Here is a 19,863-nt window from a genome sequence, read left to right on the forward strand (position 1 = left end):
CTACCATCTTTACATGTTTTTTTTTTCTTCTAATGTATTACAGTAAGGTGTAATAGGGATGAACAGAAAAAGAAAACTTATAATACTTCTAAAAAACTAGCTAAAATTCTTTGTTTCACACAATGATTTTTTTTTCTGCTTGTGTTGCATGCCTAAATACACATATTTATTAGGGCCCAAGCTCTACAGCATTATCCCTATGCTGTCACAGTGTGTACGGGCCCTCGTGTAAAAAAAATTGTGTGGTACTCATCTTCTATATCGCTTTATCCTGTATTCAGGGTTGCAGGGACCTGGAGCCTATCCCAGGAGGCTTAAGGCACGAGGCAGGGTGCGCCATGGACAGGATGCCAATCTATCACAGGGCACACACATACACTCATACAGGCAATTTGGGAACGCCAATCAGCCTGACCTACAAATCTTTGGACTGTGGGAGGAAACCCACCGAGCACTGGGAGAACATGCAAACTCCATGCCGGAGCCGGGAATTGAGCCTGGTCGGGAATCGAACCCGGACCCTGGGTTGCAAGGCGACAATATATGACATTATTTATTCAAATATTATGTTTGTATACTGAAATGTATACAGTGATTATATTTGTATTTATTGGAGCCATCAAGCTGTTAAGTCCTGAAGCTTTTACTCATGTGACACCTTAAGTTTAAATTAATTTTATGAATTTATGCTAGAGGGGGGGGGAAGGAAAGACTGTCTTAGGCAGCCTGTTTTTTTTTAGTGCAAACTTTGTTATTGATTAATTTAGTTTAATTTTATGACTGTTTTTAATCAGTACAAAAACTTTTCTAATTTTCAAACAACAGTATTTCACCACAAAATTGAAAGATGAAAAATATTTATATGCCATAAAAGAAAGCAGCATATTATATAAGCAATCACTTTTTAGACAAAAAAAAAACAAAAACAGGTGCAACAGTTAAATTTCCCAAAAGTACAATGCTAAAAACAAATGAGGTGTGTCTCAGGACTATACATATAGAGTCAGCCAAAAAAATGTATACACAATTAAACAATGGTGCGACTTCTGACATCTTAAGAGGAAACATAATACTACACATTGCTGCTATAATTCATTTCAAGGTTTAAAAAAGGGCATAGATAAAAACTGTTAAAGTGTCTATTTTGCACGTCCAGGTCCTGGGTTCAAGTCCCACACCAGGGCTGTGTGCATGGAGTTTGCATGTTCTCCTTGTGCTTGGTGGGTTCGCTTCGGGTTCTCCAGTTTCCTCCTACAGTTCTAAAACATGCAGATTAGACTAACTGATGTTTCCAAATTGTCTGTAGTGTGTGTGACTGTGCATGTGAGTGGAAATAACTAGACCTCTGCATACCTAATTCCATATGAGTTATTTCATAGTTTTATATATAAAACTATGAAATAACTCATATGGAATTAGGTAATTATGTAACAACAACAATAGTCAGTTGTTATTTTAAGACACCGTGGTCAGTCTTTTTGAAATAGTTCTTGCAAGAACAGTATTGTCATGTGCATTTGCAAAAACCCATCAAGCACCATAATGAAACTGGCTCTCAGAGACCATATAAACTCAGAAATCGAACCCCGACCATGGAGGTACAAGGTGGTGATGCAAGGTCTCTCTCTCTCTCTCTCTCTCTCTCTATCCCCCTGTGCATCTGTATATAAATAATTACTTGTAAAGTAATTAATGGAAAATCAACTTTAACAGTGTGCAATCTATTTGTCCTTACACATACAGTGTAAAAAGTAAAAGATGTGATTTAAGGCTGTGCAGTGCATCACTTTTGCAATAGGAAGTGATTCGGGATTCGGTCATACTCTACTACCGACTATAAATAACGTGTTTATAAATCGCAGCGCTCTGATTGGTTAAAAGTTGGCCGCGGGGCGGGGCATCGCGCGGACTTTACAATGCAGTGTGACGGGAGAGCTCGTGCTGCTGCAGGGCTAAATAAGCAGTTAACGGTAAGTTCAGTTAGAGCGGTCTCGTGCTAACTCTTACCGTTTGTACGGGAGAGTGGTTATCGCAGTTATTAGGGTTTTTTTTTAGTTTTCAGGAGAAGACAGAACGAAAGTAGAGGAAAGTTTGGATCGACGTTTTGCCAGGAGTGAACTGCATGCTTGTAGCCTCCGGTTACCGTGCGCGCGGGACTGACAGCCAAAAATATCAGCGCGTGGTTTATTTACATTAAAAAGGGCTACAAAGTGGTTGTTCTGTTGGTGCTCACGCGCGACAAGAAGGCGCTTTAACTTTGGATTATTTTGTTGCTTGGATTTTTTTTATTTTTTGGGGGGATACTTGTCCTGGCAGTAAATCCTGAACACACCAAACTTCATTTGCCTGGAAAGATGTGAGCCTGAGATTTTATCAGCATTAAGGAAGAAATTCGTGAATTTTCTCTACACTTGGTAGGTCTTTTTAATTTTTATTTTGTTTATTTATTTATAGTTATTTTTAGTTAACTTTTTTTCCTTTGGAACAGAAATGCCTGTTTTTGTATCAGAAAAGTTTAATATTTACTTGCATTCGTTCTCCTAAAGTCTAATCCCTTGTTGTTAATAAATTCCTCTAAATCTTTTAGTCAAGCTTGTTATAACGACACTATAACGTTAATATTGTTATTTTAAAAATGCTTCTTTAAAAAATCTGGTACAAGTCATTATCTTGAGTGGAACTGCCATAAAGTACACCCTGCATTAGCTATTAACAAGAGCACTTTTCTTTTTTCTCACTCATGCTATTTCACACAGATTCAAGAAACCTAAGGTCTTTCCTACAGACATCATGGAGCTTCTGTGGATTGTTCTTGCTCTTTTTGATGTTATTTACATGACAAATTGTGCTCGGGGTGAGTAAAAAAATCTTTTTTCGTCTAAAACATCTTTACAGCCTGAGTTTGGCCGACTATTGAACGCTCCTCGACTTCTAGAATTTGGAGTTTCTAAAAGTCACAAATAGAAAAGCAAGCTCATGGTCATGTGTTGTGTTGTTTAAAGTCGAATTGTAGTGTATTTCAGTTGTGTTGAATGTGAGAAGTATTGAGTAAAGAAAACTAACGAAAAGTTCTAGAAAGGAAAAAAATATTCTGACACTAAATCGTTAAAAACTTATATATTAGACAGCTGTTTAAAAAAAAAAGCTTTCCTTATTCGCAAGATTTAAATATTTTTATTTTGTTCACAAGGTCCAATTTTAAAAGTTCATTAAATTGAAACTTTTGCTTTGTTACTTTTTGAATTTGTCTGTCTTTAATAGTTCTGAAAAGCAAAAGAAAAGAAAAAAGAGAGTCCTAGAGTCTTACCCCTGTGAGTTCACTACATTGAAATTCAACCATGCAGGTTTCCTTGAACCTGTCTCTGGAGGTCAAGACCAGGTTTGGAGCCGTGAGGCCTTCAAAAGGCCGTCACTGGCTTTGTTTCACAGAATGCGATCCTCTCACATTAGCCAGTCTCCGTCCGGCTTTTCTTTTTTTTTCTCTCTCTCTTTCTCTCTTCTGCATTCGAACAAGCCATCGTTTCCATTCAGTGGTGGCTGAATGCAGGCCCAGGCTGCTGATGGGGAGATAGCACAGCTCAGTGACTCCACTCCATCAGGGCTGTAGGTGAAGCGTGAGCAGCCGAGCCTCTCTCTCTTTTTTTGCCCTTAGCATACGTCTCAGACTCAACAGCCTGTCGCCGAGACTGGAAGAGGAGAGATGGAGGGGTCAGGAAGGGGGGGGGGGGGTCTAAGGAAGGAGCAGAAAGAGAGAGAGAGAGAGAAAAAGAGTAGATTGCATCTGCGTCCCAGAACAATGTGGCATTCACGGTCATAGCGCCACAGTCTTCACCGGGATGCATCTTCTAAAATAAACAAAAATGTCACATGCTTTGTGATTAGATTAAGCAGTTATGTTTGTTTACCATAGGTTCTGGACAGATAGGCTTGTAAATCAGCTGCGACTTGTTGCCCTGATCGTATCATAGCACGTACCCGTGGGCACCTTTGATATTTTGTATTTGATATGGAGATGGGAAAAGAACTAAACAGACAAAAGTCTGCTTGTTTATCACTTGATGCACCAACCAAATGGTGGCCATGTTGCCCTGGGAAACAGATGTGAGAATATGGAAGATCTTGCAATCCTCAATTCCTTCATATTTTTGGTTTTATTGTTTTCACAAATTCTTACACTGTCAAGCAAAGGAACCGGAAGGCATTAGATTAGGCTTATATAGAACAGTTCCTATATTGCACAGAGGCTCAAATCTTTACTGGACTTTTTTTTTATTTAAATTTGTTAACAAGAAAAGCAAGAAAACGATTAGTGGTTAGCACTGTGGCCTTGCAACTCCAGGGTCGAGGGTTCGATTCCTGCCTTGAGTCTGTGTGCAGGGAGGTTGCATTTTCTCCCTGTGCATGGTGGGTTTCCTCCGGGTACTCTGGTTTCCTCCCACAGTCGAAAGACATGCACATTAGGGTAATAAGCGTTCCTAAATTGCCGATAATGTGTGTGCGTGTGCCCTGCAATGGACTGTCAACTTGTCGAAGGTGGACTACACCTCATGCCCAAAGTCTCCTGGGATAGGCTCCAGGCCTTCGTTATCCTGTACACTGGACAAGGGGTATACAAGATGAATTGACTTAAAGTAAAGGTTTAATTTGACACATAATCATAGTTAATATCAGCATCTGTTTGTTGTAACTTTAAATCTAAAGCTAAGTCTGACTTAATGCACATTATAACGCATTAGCTATAATTCTTTTTTTCTAAAGTTTTTCTAAAACTTAATGAATGGCCTGGCTACGTGTCTTAATATTAGAGATTTACTAGGTCAAGGTTCAAGTCTAAGCTCAGTCATGTGGCGGTTTAAGTAGTGGTTATGTGCATTAATACAGAATAAGGGAAAGGAAATCATTGGCCAGTATTTTATTATAAGCTGTGGTTTGGCTATTAGTTCTTTTGTTACATGCAAATCATATAACTGGAGGCTGATTAGTATGAATGGAATTCACCAGGGAAGACCAGATACAAGATTATCACGATACCTAGGAGCAGATTCGATTTCTATTCACACAGGATGCTGTGCTGCCTGCCAATGTGTCAATAGTTTCTAGTTTAAACCTGTAGGATTATAGAGGACCTGCAACATATAAACGTCAAAAATGCAAACATATATAAATATAAAAATTGAATATAAAAAAAAGATTTTAGTGTCAGAATCGCCATATGTAACTTTTTTACCCTCCATCTCTCCCGATTAGCATGTTATAAAGGTTATTTCTTTCTTTTAATTCGTCTCCTGTAGGGCGTTTGCATCACTAACCACGTGACTGGGTTGCTTGGTGAAAACAAACCCTTGTACTGTCAAGCATTGTTGCCAAGCTTTTGATTAAATGATTCATTTTATTCAAATTTATTGCTGCTACATGAACACTGATGCACATCGTTGCAGATGACTAACATTTTCCGTTCGCACGCGGAAGCTCGGTTCGCTCCCGGCTCCCGTTAGAAGCTCACGAAAAAAACGTTCAGCTTACGCAACGCTTCCGGACTCAAGCATCCTCAAGCAGGACGAATTAGACTCTGACTCTATCCACTGGCTATTCCTGTTAGCGTGAGTTTGCGTGCGCAGTGTGTGTATCCAAATCCCAACTGAGTCACATTTTGGCCAAACACCCCAGAAGCATGTTTAAAAGACCCACATGGAATTCTAGCAATTTGTTCACACCGCAATAAATCGAGCATCGTTTCGAGGCGAAGTTTTTAAAGCAGGACATGTTTCAATCTGAGCTTGTTTGTGTTGTGACAGTCTTACACGCTGTGTTGGTAATCATTTAAAGCCCAGTTTCTATTCAGAATTTGAGGCCAGACATGCAGTCATTAATTTTCCCCACACAGAAAGAGCCAGAGGGCAGGGGTGAGAAACCGAACGAGAGATTTCGAGCGTGTTCGAAGGCGCCAGTTGTTTTGTTTACACTGATCTCGACCACCCTTGAAGCAAATGTTTTAAGGAGATACAAATCACAGGCTTAGCAGAGCACTCAATCAAATAAATAAACTTTCAGTCGTGCAGATCATGCTCAAATGGGACGGACAAAAAAGGGAAAAAAAAGAAATACGAAGAATTGAAATGAATAAATAAATAGAGTGAAATGGTGAAAGCCTGACACAGAGGTAGACATTTGTTCACCCCTATTTCCGACCTTTCACTTTCCCTCCCTCCCTTTCTCTCTCTCTTTCTCTCACTCGCGCTCTCTCTCTCTCTCTCTCTCTCTCTCTCTCTTCGTTTTCTCCTCTCGACTGTTTAGCACCAGAGAAAAGTCGGGGGGGGGAGTTCATTTAAGCGTGTTTAAGAAACATGGTGTCATACTTGGCAGGCCTCATTTATCTCCAGCTTTGCTTGAAGGTTTAAGGTTTGTCAAAACAATGTGATCTAGAAAGCTGAGCATTAAGTTTTGCGCTTTACATTTTTCATTTCCAGTCTGACAAAGTAGTGACTTGTCTCAGCCTGGTAATGTTATACTCTACAGAGGTTTACGTGATTAAAGTACAGATTTGTCGCTATAAATCTACTAGTCAGTAGTAACGATTTAAGAAAAGCTAAGCTAGAAATGTTATTGCAGTAAATACAAGAAACGAAAATGGGAATTCTTTTCAAAAGAAATATTGCGTTAAAGCACTAATGCGTTTCTCGCACCATTGAGCACTAAGGAAATCACTGCTATATAATGCAAATGAGCGGGTGAAAGTAGAGCGTGTCAAGATCCCCCGGTATGACTAGGAAGTTGAGAGAAAAATGTGAAACTTGGTAAGGAAGGCAATAGGAAAGGCTGTTGTAAATTGGCCCCAATAAAGCAGTTATAGAGAGGCCAAATGCTGTTTACATAAGGGCTGTGTTTGTGGCACCTACTCTCATTAGCAATAGACTGCAAGGGACATTCTTCAGTAATGAAGCGGAAAAACATTAACAGATAGAAATCTCGTTTGCTACACCGAGGTTTTGCGGAAAAAACACCGCAACAGGAGACAGATAAGACTGTGACGATTATGAGTTTGGGAAGTCGTTTGGAATAAATGGAAGTACAGGCCGCGTGGGGCACGAGCTTTAAGCAGCCATTAAAAGAGAGCCTGAGTGGAAGTGATAGGAGGCGAGACATATGGCGAGGTCTTTTGATGGCTGATGGAGGTCCGTCAGGACTTTTGAACAGATGAAGGCTTCCTCCGCCGGACTTGTTGCCTCATGATGGAATGATGCTGGTACCGGATCATGTTGCTCTCCGGGGGGTGTTCTCTCTCAGAAGAAAGACAGGCGGCTTGTCAGAATATTTTACTAAATCTTTTTTGTCACGGTTCAGCTTGAGCACGATTTCACCAAAAGAAAAAATATTGCTAAAAAACTGTGATTTTTATCTAGACTTAATGGCACAAATGATGACATTAAGAGGAAGTTTGCTAATGTGTATTTATTATTTCAAAAATATTTATAAAGGATAAACAAAAATTTAATTTATTGTAAAAATTCCAGACTACGTGTATATTGCACAGGTCCATATTGTGATTGTGATTGTTATGCAATGACTTGTGCGACAATAAATCAGTTTAATTTTCAGAAAGTGTGGAAGAAACAGTGATGCTATTGTTCTTCGTAATAGTTTTGATGTGGTGAGAAATGAAAAAAAAACAACAACAGAAAAACAAATAAACACAAGAATAAACGACTATTAATAAATCATCAAAAAAATAACTAGAATTGCAAATGAATGCATAATAAAAAAAACTCTACAGACCGATGTTTTCCATATGAGCCGTTACAGAGTTTACGAGCGTTTGAGAATCACACAGCAACTCCTCAGCTCTTACTTACAAACATTCCTCCGCCTCACTCACTGGCTCTCTCTTCTTTACCATCATACAGGAATTGCTGTTAAGCCCTGACGTGTCAATGGCTCATTGTTGTGGGCTGGTGGTCTGTGTTTGGCCAGTCCTCTGCAGAAGAGGTCATAGGTCAGAGCAGACAACCAGAGAGTGGGCCAGGTTAGGTCACATGCCTGACCCTTCACCAGAGGTCTTACAATAACATGTCAGATCTCCCCTGGCGTACGCCTGTGTGTTCTGGTTTTCTGATATCGACGTCTTTTCGCTTCTATCGTTCTCTCGCTCTCTCGCATCCTCCTCCCGCCCCCGCTTTCCCAGCTGTTCTTTTGGGTGAGATACAAATGAGATGTTGAAAAGGCATCGTCCAACTGGAGACAGCTTTTCTTGTTTTCTTTGGGATTCGGCATGTCAGTTTGTGTCAGGGCCTGCTCGCTTCCAGCAGCTGTGTATATGTCATGTGCTGGTGGAGTGCTCAGCAGTGAGAGAGAGAGAGAGGTAGAGAGAGAGGGAATGCCACGCCAGCCTTAAACAAAACAAGGCACGCACATGATTGATGGTCTTTACCTCTTACACTTGCTTCCCCCTTAACGCACTCCCTGTTGACACACAGTCGTTCACAAAGGTTTTTTTTTTTTCTTCTTCTTTGGATCTTGGATCAGATGGGCCTTTGGACTCAACTATATGACTTCCAGGCCTCTGCTGGAAAAAATATATGCAGCAAGTGTTCAACAAAAAGGACTTCGGCAACTTGTCGATTTGTCTTTGTGAAAACATGTCAGGCCTTTATATGAAAACGTCCGTTGTGGTTTTATTTAATTGAGACACAAATGCAGCTGTGAGTTGCTGTTGTAAGCCAAAGTTGCAGTGAAAAAAAAAAAAAGCGCTATCTGCATTTGATATATGTGCTTCAACTTTCATTTAGTTACTTGGAACAAAAAGGAAAACACACAGCAAGAGCCAAACAGTTGTGGGAGAGGACGTCAACTAAATAGATTGAAAACACGATTGCGGAAAGAGTTTATTAAGAAATTAACCAGTTAACCAAATTAAGCAGTAGATATCTTTAAAAGCACTTGGGAGCCTTTTACGGTTGAACCTCAAATAGCATTAAACGGAAAGCTAGTGCAAAATGAAGGGGGTACAATAACTTATTCCACACACCAAGTAGTGTCCTTGATCAGGGGATATGTCGTATATCACCACTGGTGGAAAGCGTCTCGTCCAATCAGATCACTCGGTCAGAACTAACTGTTGTTATTGAACTGAATTGATTGAGTTTAATCTAGGCAGATAGATAATTTTGAATGCCTTAACAGTAAGAAGAACCTTCTGTGGTTTTAACTATGATGTTAGTAAACAGCCGAAGTGTTACCGAATGTGTTTAAATGATATCCGTATTATTTGAATGCTTGGATTATAAAATTTAAATTTTTGAATTATTTTGGCTCTAGTGGCTGATGCCGGTTACATTTAAGATGTAAGATTTTTCCCACACATTTTACATACACCCCAGTTAAACCTTCTGCAGGATTTGTGCTTTAGAAGATTCGGTTACTACACACTCATACCTGTCTTTTGGTATCAGCTCCGGGGAGCGCTTGTGTCATGCCCTCTCGACTACCCGCTCCATGTTTTCGGAAGCGTAATCTGCTGCCCCTGGTGATACCGCGATGTCTTTTACGTGGTTTTTGTCATAAACCCCATGATGCGATTATTCGTCTATTACAGGCATATGCTTTTCAAGGCCATAGGATCTCCGTACGTCCTCAGACTACATGCATAGCAATGCTGATTAACCTTGATCATCTGGTGCAGATTTCCAGGCATCACAAAACAGAGGGTTGAAAACTACTTTTCTGTCCACCAGGTGTTTTTCCTTTTTCATGCATGTATACGTGCGCTAACAATGCCAAGCCACCTGTTTGTAATTGTTTTAATGGTGTCTTTCTTTGAAAAATGCTTTTCTGTTTAACACTTAAAGCTCTGAATCAGGGCTGTTTATTCATTAATTTGTTTATTTATTTGTTTGTTTGATTATTATTATTATTTTTTTTCATTTTTAGTACTGGTCACGGTGAGGCATGGCGGACCACAACTGTCAGTCCCTTTTATTTTTTTTTCCTCTGTCGTCCCATTGAAAAGCATAGCCAGCTGTTGAGGTCAGAGCCCAGCAGTTGGAATGTGTAAAGTGTGTGAGAGTTGTGGGAGTGGCTCGGGCCCCTGGGAATCCGACGAGATGGCAAGCATGAGTGTGAGAGCCGCATAGTTCTGGCACTGGCTCAGCTTTACCAGTCCACAAACACGGAGCTTATACTTTGGCCATGGGAAACACACACACCACACAAATGGCATCCGCAGAAATCGTGCAGTCTTTTCTATCCGCCAGTGCCGGGAAAGAAAGCTCCGGAATGAATGCACTTGCACCTGTGGGAGTCCTCATCTGCTGCTGACTTTAGTATGTCTCTCATCCCCATGAAAGATCTGGCCTGAGATGAGATGAGCGCTCTTCCAACACGTGCCAGTGTCAATTATGCAACCTCAGATTCATTGTCTGCTAAAACACAACTGTACAGGCATGTGCGATACACGTTCAACTTTATTTGAAAAGAAGTCTCTCCTTGGGTTTTTTCTTTCTAGGGGATGACATGAGAATAAACGTACCTGACAAAACTGTCAGTTTGCTTGAATTAGTACAGGAGTAAAAAGCAAGATGGCTTGTGTTTCTTTTTTTTTTTTTTGGAATGATGATCATAAAGAGTGTAAAGTACACCAATTTTGTTGTTTCGACATAAAAAATTGTGTTGCTTACAGATGCAGTGAGATGATTTAGATTGATAATGCTATATTAGACTGCTAGTAAATCCTGCTAAAAATATAAACATATATATATTCCAGAATATAGTCCATGGTTTCACACTTTTTTAGGTTAATCAAAATGGGATATGCGGCCTGTCGCATATGAATGAGAGTCAGGACGGAACTGCAGATTATGGTTTATTAAAGTAGAGTGCACACATTTTAAACCCACGAGGTACAAATATGAACATGAAAACTAGAACTGAGGTTACGGATTATGGCCACAAGGTACAAACAGTGAACAAAACCGTAAACTCAGCAAATGCAAGTCAAAGACTTGACGGAGACATTGATATGGCCCAGTTCCATTTTACCACTAGGTGACTTTTAAATATAAGGACTTAGCCATTTCCTGGCTCACTTGCTCAGACATGATCATCATACTTCGAGAGGAAAGGGAGACAAGAAAGCGATAGGTTGTAGGGACAGAAGAGTGAAAGAAGAGTGAACGTGTGACCCCCGGTTTGACGGCTGCAGGAGGGTGAACGACTGTAAAAAGGGCAACATTCAGCATGCACTGACAGGTACAAGTGCCATGACGACTGATTCATTGGAGACGATCTTGCAGGATTGCTAAGCCACGTGAGTGGTGCGACTTTCAATGGACACTTTGTAGGGCCTGGCCTTGGCTCTCGGGTCAGGGTATTCTTCTCCTGTGGCGCCACAATGAATACGAGGCGAAACGAGGGGGGGTTGGTGTTTGAAGGGGCAGGCGGAGCTCTGATGGAGGAGCTACATGTGTAATTTTATCCAGGTACCTCACGTATCCCGGGCCACTTACAGAAACCTTGGGCTGTAAATGCCTTCCCCAAAAACATGAATGCATCACCTTGCCATTACCCGCTTCCCATTTTTTAAATAAAAATAACACTAGGCCTCTAAACATTTTATAGCGTGCATTAGGAACATATGCAAGGTTGCACCTGGCGTACAGCCCAAGTGTCAAGACGTCATCGCTCTATCCACAGCTGCCAACTTGTGATTTCAAGAGCTTATGCTTAAACGTTCCCCGGCCCTCCCCATGACCAGGCTAATAACTTTAGTTACAAATTCAAGTCTGGATGACCAAATGTCCCAGTCAACATTATACCTCGGGATTAGATGTCCGTTTGTTTCCACCAGCCAGCTCTGCACAGCGTGTCTTTGGTCTCCAGCAGTCGTCTCTGGAACGTGTGGACGAAACCTTTTCTGACAGAGACCTGCGCAGAGCAAATTGAGTTAGTCATGGCTGAGGCACGGCATGGAATGTGGGAGGCTGAAAGAGCAAAGGAGTAAAGGAGCAGGATAAAGAAAAGAGAAAGAAGAAAGATTCCGGCAGAGGGCATGAATGGCAGCTAAAAGTCTTACGTGCAGCAGCAAATCACTTTCTCCAGTCTAGCCCGAGGTAGCATTGAAGGCTAAGGCTAATTGTATTGGATTAAGTTGTCGGGTCATGACTAGCTGCCTATTGTTAAGGAGGGAATGCGTTTTTAATAGTTGCCCCAAAGTCATCGAGGCCTGCAGTGCAGCAGCTTTAGCTGCAAGAGTTTCTCAGGATTAAAACAGGACAGCGGTTCTCTAACACTTTCATGGGAGGGGAAAAATATTCGCCTGCCCTCAGGACAGATTAATTTTACGAAGTAATTCGGAAAAATATTAGCCTTGTTATGTAATTTGGCTGGTAATCCAGATGACAGTTCTTTATTTTTGTGTTAGTTTTTCCATTCATTTTATTAAAAATTGCTATTACATTCCAGTTTGACATTAATTATAGACATAATCACTTTGATAATGGTGGGTTGTGAGTTTCACCACTGGAACAAAATTAGAAACCCAAATTGCCCCCGGCTGTGCTTCACATGCCCCTCACATTCACAACAACAATAAGAATATACAAGGGTGGGAATTTTTTTTTTTAAGTCTTGATAGTGTTTTAAAATCTTATTCAGTAATAACTGAACGTACCTTGTCATAAGTAAAGATAAAAAAAATGAATGCTAAAAAAAAACCCACAAGGGTAAAAATGGGCTACTTTACAACATATTCAAGTTTTTCTCAATGAATGATTTAATGTGAAAGTACATTTTATCAAATGTATTTATATTATAAGTAACTACCCCATTTTTCTTAACCAAGTTCTGCTGACTATCTACGCAGCCTAGAAAATAAACAAAAAAAAACAGCCATACACTCCAAAAGTTTCTTTAAGTGCCTTTAGCTTTGAAAATGATTCCACATGCTCCCAGAACCACTCTTTCACAATTTTAGTCCTGGATTATGCCTGTGCTATCAGGGGAGGGAAAAAACGCTTAACAGATGTGATAACCTGGTCATTCAGTACATTCAGATCATCAGCTGACTGACACCAGATCATAACACTGCCGCACAGAGGCTTGTACAGCCCTCCAGCAAATTCAAGCCCTTTTTTTCTGATGAGTTGTTTAGTCCCAAACCTGTGAGTGCTCATTATATTGTGTGCGTATGGAAATCCCCTTACTTTTACTATTACACATAGCTCAGATAATTTTTTCTTTCAAGTTTTTATTTATTTATTTATTTATTTATGATGGAACATCACCGAGAAATTGATGGTTCAACACTATGCATTCTGGCCTTTACAATGCGTTGCACGTTGCATAGTTGTATTAACCCAATTCCAGTTATTTTATTGCTTAATTTGGTTGAAGCAGGGTATTAATATGATTCTTTTAAAATGATTTTTGTTGACCAGGCAGTATAGTGAAATATGATGTAAATATCCAATATAAGTTATGTATTTTGCTACTATGGAATTAATGCTAGCTTATGTAATTATATATTCAGTTGTGTAATATTAGCAAATTTTATATAAAAAAAGCTAACCCATGTTTTTTTTTTATTTATTTTTTTATGACTTTTAGGATGGCAAGAATACGCCATAATTTATATATATATATATATATATATATATATATATATATATTTTTTTTTATTAAAACATGTTACAGAGATACTGTAGATGAGGCACGCATCCTAAAGTTAAACACTGCAGTCACATGGATTCTCTATCATAGCAGATTACACGTCTCGATTATTAATGGTTTATTCCACGCTAATGACCGGAACATAAGTAAAATGTGCGAATAGGGTGTCCTCTTGATGTATTGTGTTATACATCAGTTATTGGCTGGATAAGACAGTAAGACACTTTGTGGTAAAAAGGTCATTGTTTTCTTAAAATGCTATTATTAGCTTGAACGGATTATTGTTTACTTTAATTTGGGTGCTATTTTCTTCCTAGAAGGTTTTTATCTCCTTTGCTGTAAGGTATACAAATGTTAATATAAATGCTTACAACTGCGTTGGAGTTTAAAAAAAAAGAAAAGAAAAGAAAACTCACCAAGTGGTGTAAGGATGTCTTGATTTTGCATTATCATATAATAGCTTCCTTGTTGTTTCCTTATTTTCCAAATACGGACCTTGAGACCTTGAGTATCACAGTCTTATCACGTACCTCCTCAAGAAACTTTGGCACAAACAAACATGTGTTTATCTCAAGGTTGTTACTTAAGCACAGATAAAGCCCCGCTGTATAAGCAGCTGAGGCCTTCCACTTAACCTGTGTTTAATTTGCGCAGGGCAAACGCAGGGTGTCGAGTAATCAAATATTGACAGTTGATTACAATAGAGAGCTATTGCAGGTGCTAGCCACCTATCAGGACGAGACGTAACGGTGTGCACGCCAGATAAGGAGCGTGAGCAGCCGAACACACACCAGTTTTTATCAGCGCACAGGAGGCAGCTGCGGTTAAACATTAGCTTGGAGATATGACCTGCGTTCGGCATGCCAGACTGTTTGTTCGTTGTCGTAGTTTAGCTTTTAATATACATTTCATCTGCCAGTTTCTCCCTTTCTGTCTCTGTCTCTCTCTCTCTGTCTCTCTGTCATGACATTTACCCGTTTTGAAATTTGAGTGCACTGACACATGGCGTCCACTCTTAGCTTTTCTTTTTCCATTAGCACACGGCATCTACTTAAAGACTTTTTCCGGCTCCTCCAAACTCTTGTCATCGCTCCCGTTTTTCTGCCATTTATCCTAATCCTCACCTTGACCCCTGTCATAACCTCAAGCCATAAATTAAACGAAAGGCAACTACAGGCCACGTGAGCCCTGCTATTCATCGCCGTCGTCCTGATTTCGAACAGAGTTGTTGCTAACGATACTGTAAAGGTTCACAAGTTTAGGAATTTAAAAAGGGTTGTAAAAGGGTTCAGGACGGCGATGCGGAAGATGAGTGTGCAGTCTGCGGTGCAACAGGAGACCATTTATAGGCCTTTTGTTGTGTGCTAGACATGGTGTGTGTGTGTTTATATTTTGGTGGGGACCAGCGACAAGGTTAGGAATATTAAACAGTTTTAACTGAGCGTTGTGGGAACTGGAAAACCTGCCTTAAATTTTTTTTATAATTTTATAAAAATCTTTCTTTTTTTAATTTTTTTTAAAGAGATTTATTTAGGGTCAGGTGTAGTGTTATATAGCTGCATTTTTAGGTCTTCACAAGGATAGTCAGACAAGCATGTGTATGTGTGTGTGTGTGTGTGTGTGTGATAGACTCATGCCCCACATTCCGTGCCTGTGTGAGTTGTTTGTCTGAGCGGCCGAGTGGAATTAGCCTCCGGACTGCCAAAGGGCTCACATGCACACGTGTTTCACTGACATAGTATATTTACATGATAGGAGGACGTTTCCTCTGCAGTTTGCGTGTACTGCCTTAACAGAGTTCTTTTGTCCATTTTGTTCTCACTTGTACAAACCAGAGATAAAACTTAACAACCGTACACACACACACACCGTCCAGGCTAGAACGCTGGAATTTCTCTTACCCGAGTCAAAATCCTCATCTCTGACGCCACTATCGTTGAGTCCGCTCAACGTGAACGTCGCTCCTGTATCAACACTAAATCATTCTGATCTTCAGTGTAAAATAAAACCCCTGCAGCAGCCATGAGCAACCCAAGTTGCGTTGTTTAACACTTTGTTCACCCCCATCCGCCCCCTAAAAAAAATCATCTTTCCACTGGTTTTCCAGCACTGATTGTGGATTTGGGAATACTCTATTGTTTCAGCCTATTTTTATTATTTTTTAAATTTTCACTCCAATACATCCTGATAATTGTCATCCAGACCCAAGTTTCTCATCCATAGAGTTCCCGTAAAAATCTTTATTACCTCTGCAGGTATGTTGTCCATTAAAAAACTCCTCTAGGTTCTTGGCTTGTCAGCGTAAAAAACAATGCCTTTGAAACTATTTTTCATGGCTTCACACTGTGCACCGCAGCCCAGACCTTATAACGTCTTATTTATTTATTTATTTATTTATTTATTTAATTCACATTCTTACCAAAAAAACACAGGTGCTGTACAAGACGTTTATGGTCAGAGTTAATTTGGAAGAACAGATGATTCTTTGTTTCCAGCGAACCTGTGTCTATTATGCAAGATAGAACAAAAGTTTACGTCTTTTAGGATAAAGGAAATCTGGACTAAGTCAGGTTGGTAGCTTTGATGATGTCAGGACAGGTCTTTCATTTTCTTAACAAGTTCTATTACTCTAACACATAGCAGAACGTACGTTTCCTGCATGACATTTTCATTTCAAAAGCTTATATTGGACTGATTTTTAATCAGTTTTGGAATCTGATTTTCTGTCTGTTTTAAAACAAGTGTTATATTATACACCGTACACGTTAAAACATACCATAAAGCTGTGTTTCATATATATTTGTGCTCACTCTAGACGTCACGGCTTGTGGGTTAGGCGTAGATCAGAAGAGATGCCAGTCAGAAGTGATTAGTGCTAATGCATGCTGTGACAGTGTGATTATTTTTTTCCTAGGAATCTACAATGTTGGCTGAAAGTATTAAGTCATCATATGCCATGTATCATCGGTCTCCTTTTGCACAAAACAGGTGATGTCACTAATTAGTTCAAGTCTAACTGGCTAAAGAGTTGTGCTAATTAGAATCAGCTGGGTTATTTAATGGATGGAACAAATACGTGGCAGGACATTTTCTAAAGCCAAGGGTGTCTATTTACAAGTGAATTGCGAACTTTTGTGGCCAATATCTGTACATGATCTTTAGGAAGCGGTGAATGAGTGAGTGAGTGAGTGAGTGAGAGTGCTGCAGTCTTCTGATCCAACAAGTTTTGAAGAATAAATGACTTCATAATAAATATTGCTTTGTTCCATGAAATAAATTGTTCTTATTATTATGTTCTTATTATTATTTACAAAATTTGAGAATGTTATTAATACACTTTGGTCTCAATATTCTTATTAAAATCATAATTACAGCTGTCACAAGAATTAAATGGTTAGTTTTTTTTTTGCTGTTTGTTTTTTTGACCGCTGTGGACAACGGTCACGGTATGGGATTCATTTGTGCTTTGTTAATAATTTTAAAATTAAGCACAGCTTTAAACTCTGGCTGCATGATTTATTTAAAAAAAAATCACATTGAGATTATTTTGACTCATACTGTGATTGTGATTTAAACTGTAATATGTAACTATTAAATGCACCATTTTTTATTTACATTTACATTTAGGCATTTGGCAGACGCTCTTATCCAGAGCGACTTACATTTTTTTTTTTTTTTCATTACACATCTGAGCAGTTGATGGTTAAGGGCCTTGCTCAAGGGCCCAACAGTGGCAACTTGGTGGTTGTGGGGTTTGAACCTGGGATCTTCTGAACCATAGTCCATTGCCTTAACCACTGAGCTACCCCTGGCCCATTTTTTATTTAAATGTATTTATCCTAACTAACAACAAATAATGGCACCAATGATCTCATTAAGAGAATATTTCTTAATTTTTATTTATCACCTCAAAAGCATAAATGATTTATTTACTTATTTATTAAATATATTTTTAAAATCCTCTTCATAATTTTAGGACTAAAAGGTTGTAATACAGATTGCATCAAAATATACAGCACTGAAATGACCTTGTTGTTACTTGTGAGTTTATTTTTTCTGAAAGAAACTAACATACATACTATTAGTGTGTTGATTTACCATGGGATGTGTAATGTAGCAGTTAGAAGTGTATGTGCACTGCTTCGCTGTAGACCGTGTTCCTATTGTTCTCAACCCGGATTCCCAGAGCAAAAGTTGCTGCAGACTCCTGCAAAAGGAGACGGTTTAGTAACGTAACGCAGGCACGGTTCTTTGCGGATCCTCACAGTTGAACACACTCTCCTTTAATGTTCCCCACAAGTAGGCATCAGGGATGTAAGATCAAGGTAGTAGTACGGGTATGGGAAGGAAATGTTCTGCCACCTTTTTTAAACTCGGTCCCCATTCATGACCACTTCAGTATGAGCGGAAATAATACTCAACTATGGCTACTTTTTCCTCCTTCGAGAGACCTTTTCAACAACAAATGCACAACACAACTTCCCTTTGACTACAGGGAACACGTGTGTCTGGAGCTATGCCTTGTTGACAAACGCACATGCGCGTCCGAGTCTCAGTACTGTTTTTGCACATATGTTGGCGCATACCGTGTGTTAGCCTTCTGCGATTAAATAACTGTACAGGTCCATATTTGTAGTTTTGATTTTTATGTAATTAATTGTGCAGCTTGACACATAACCATTTAGAAAATCTGTTGGTTTAAAGCCACTGTCTGTTTAATGCTGCCAATATTTCTGTATCTGTATTTGGATTTAAACTCAAAGTGGATGTGGACTCAACCAGAAGATATTTGTTTGTTTATGTCTGTAAAAAATCAAAAGATATTATTGTTATGATGCTTTGTAAACTTTCCGGTAAGCTTTTTCCGGTTTATATCCTTATTTATAGCTTTGTATTTTATATTTGAATTCTGTGTGTTCTTTCTAAACAATGTATTTGTATTTGGTTACATCCCTAATGTTGGGATTTTTTTTTGTAGGCTTTGTAAGTGTATTCAGAAATGCATGCCACAGTACTAATTGTTTTTTACTATCTACAAGGTATACGTCTGATTTTGTGAGAAAAGTGAGATTCCGGCTGCTGAGCAGAAGATCTGTAGCCAGGAGTCAAACGAAGGATAATCAGCTTTGCCTTGTTTCCTTTTTCCCTCAGTTGATTAGTGGGATGCATTCATGAGTCTATGTGTGTTCATGTAAACACAATTATATGACTTAACACCCTCCTTCAGGCATGCATGACGTATTGTCTGGCTTTGCATGTCTACAGGGAAACTTGCATCACTACTGAACCTCTTGGTTAAACAGAGAAATTTGTAAAAGAATAAGTAAGATTCAGAGCCAAAGTTGTAGAAACCAAACCTACTCTTCACCTGGTTAACAAAATAGCATCTCTATCAGTCACGACCCATCCATCCTTTTTTAGCATTGTAAGAAATACCGCAGAAATGTTTTAGAAGAATGAGTAAATCTGTGGTCTCAATCCACATACATTCCCCCTGCCTCTCAAAACGCCAAAAAAGCAAATGGAACTTTAAAAGCTTTGAGGAATTTGCTGACAGGCCAGCGTGGCAACTTGATCCGCGTAGCGCCCAGCGCTACTGGCTTCTGGTCCAGAGATTCCCAGAACAGTGTGTGCCTCTGAGGAGTAGTGGCAGAGAGAGCCACGAGCCAAACCACACTTTTCCCACCACTCAACCGCCTTAAAAAAACACTTTGTAACAATGGAGTCTGTGCTAAAGCTCAGGATGCCTCAGAAGTTCATCTTTCAGCTGCAGACTTTTTTATGTAAACCTTTCTCGAGACCTTTATTTTATAAAGCTTTTTTTTTCCCTTCTTGATTTTCTCTAATGGAGGCTGTGCTGGTTAGTCTCAGGTATGGAGGCATGGCCTGTGGTGGTTAGTGTTTATAATAGAGGCGTGGTCTATGCTGATTAGTCTCAATAATGATGTGGACTTTTCACTTCTTTGACTAAATGAAGGAAAATTATATTTCACTACAATGCATTACTCTGACATTTAACAAACTCTTAATTATATCTTAATTTTTTAAATCAGATCCCGTATTGTTTTGATAGAGAAGAAAAAACATGCCTGAGATAATGAACATACCTTTTATAAGCTAATTGCCATTAAGAGCCATTAATACAAAGAAAGGTGTCTGAAGAAGAGAGGCTAGTATAAACATATCCAGCCATGTGCCTCAGGG

General features: G+C 39.4%; 1 protein-coding gene across 1 annotated transcript in view; it reads left to right on the forward strand.

The window, feature by feature from the left end:
* The first annotated feature begins 1,923 nt into the window (after positions 1-1,923).
* Positions 1,924-19,863, forward strand: part of fgfrl1a (fibroblast growth factor receptor like 1a) — a 43,083-nt gene continuing 25,143 nt past the window's right edge. The window contains exons 1-2 of the mRNA XM_053505481.1: positions 1,924-2,414; positions 2,757-2,854. Coding sequence (XP_053361456.1) covers positions 2,791-2,854 — 64 coding nt within the window. The 5' untranslated portion in view covers positions 1,924-2,414; positions 2,757-2,790. The remainder of the gene's footprint in view (positions 2,415-2,756; positions 2,855-19,863) is intronic.

This window comes from Clarias gariepinus, chromosome 10 (assembly GCF_024256425.1).
Source record: "Clarias gariepinus isolate MV-2021 ecotype Netherlands chromosome 10, CGAR_prim_01v2, whole genome shotgun sequence".
NCBI classification, from domain to species: domain Eukaryota; kingdom Metazoa; phylum Chordata; class Actinopteri; order Siluriformes; family Clariidae; genus Clarias; species Clarias gariepinus.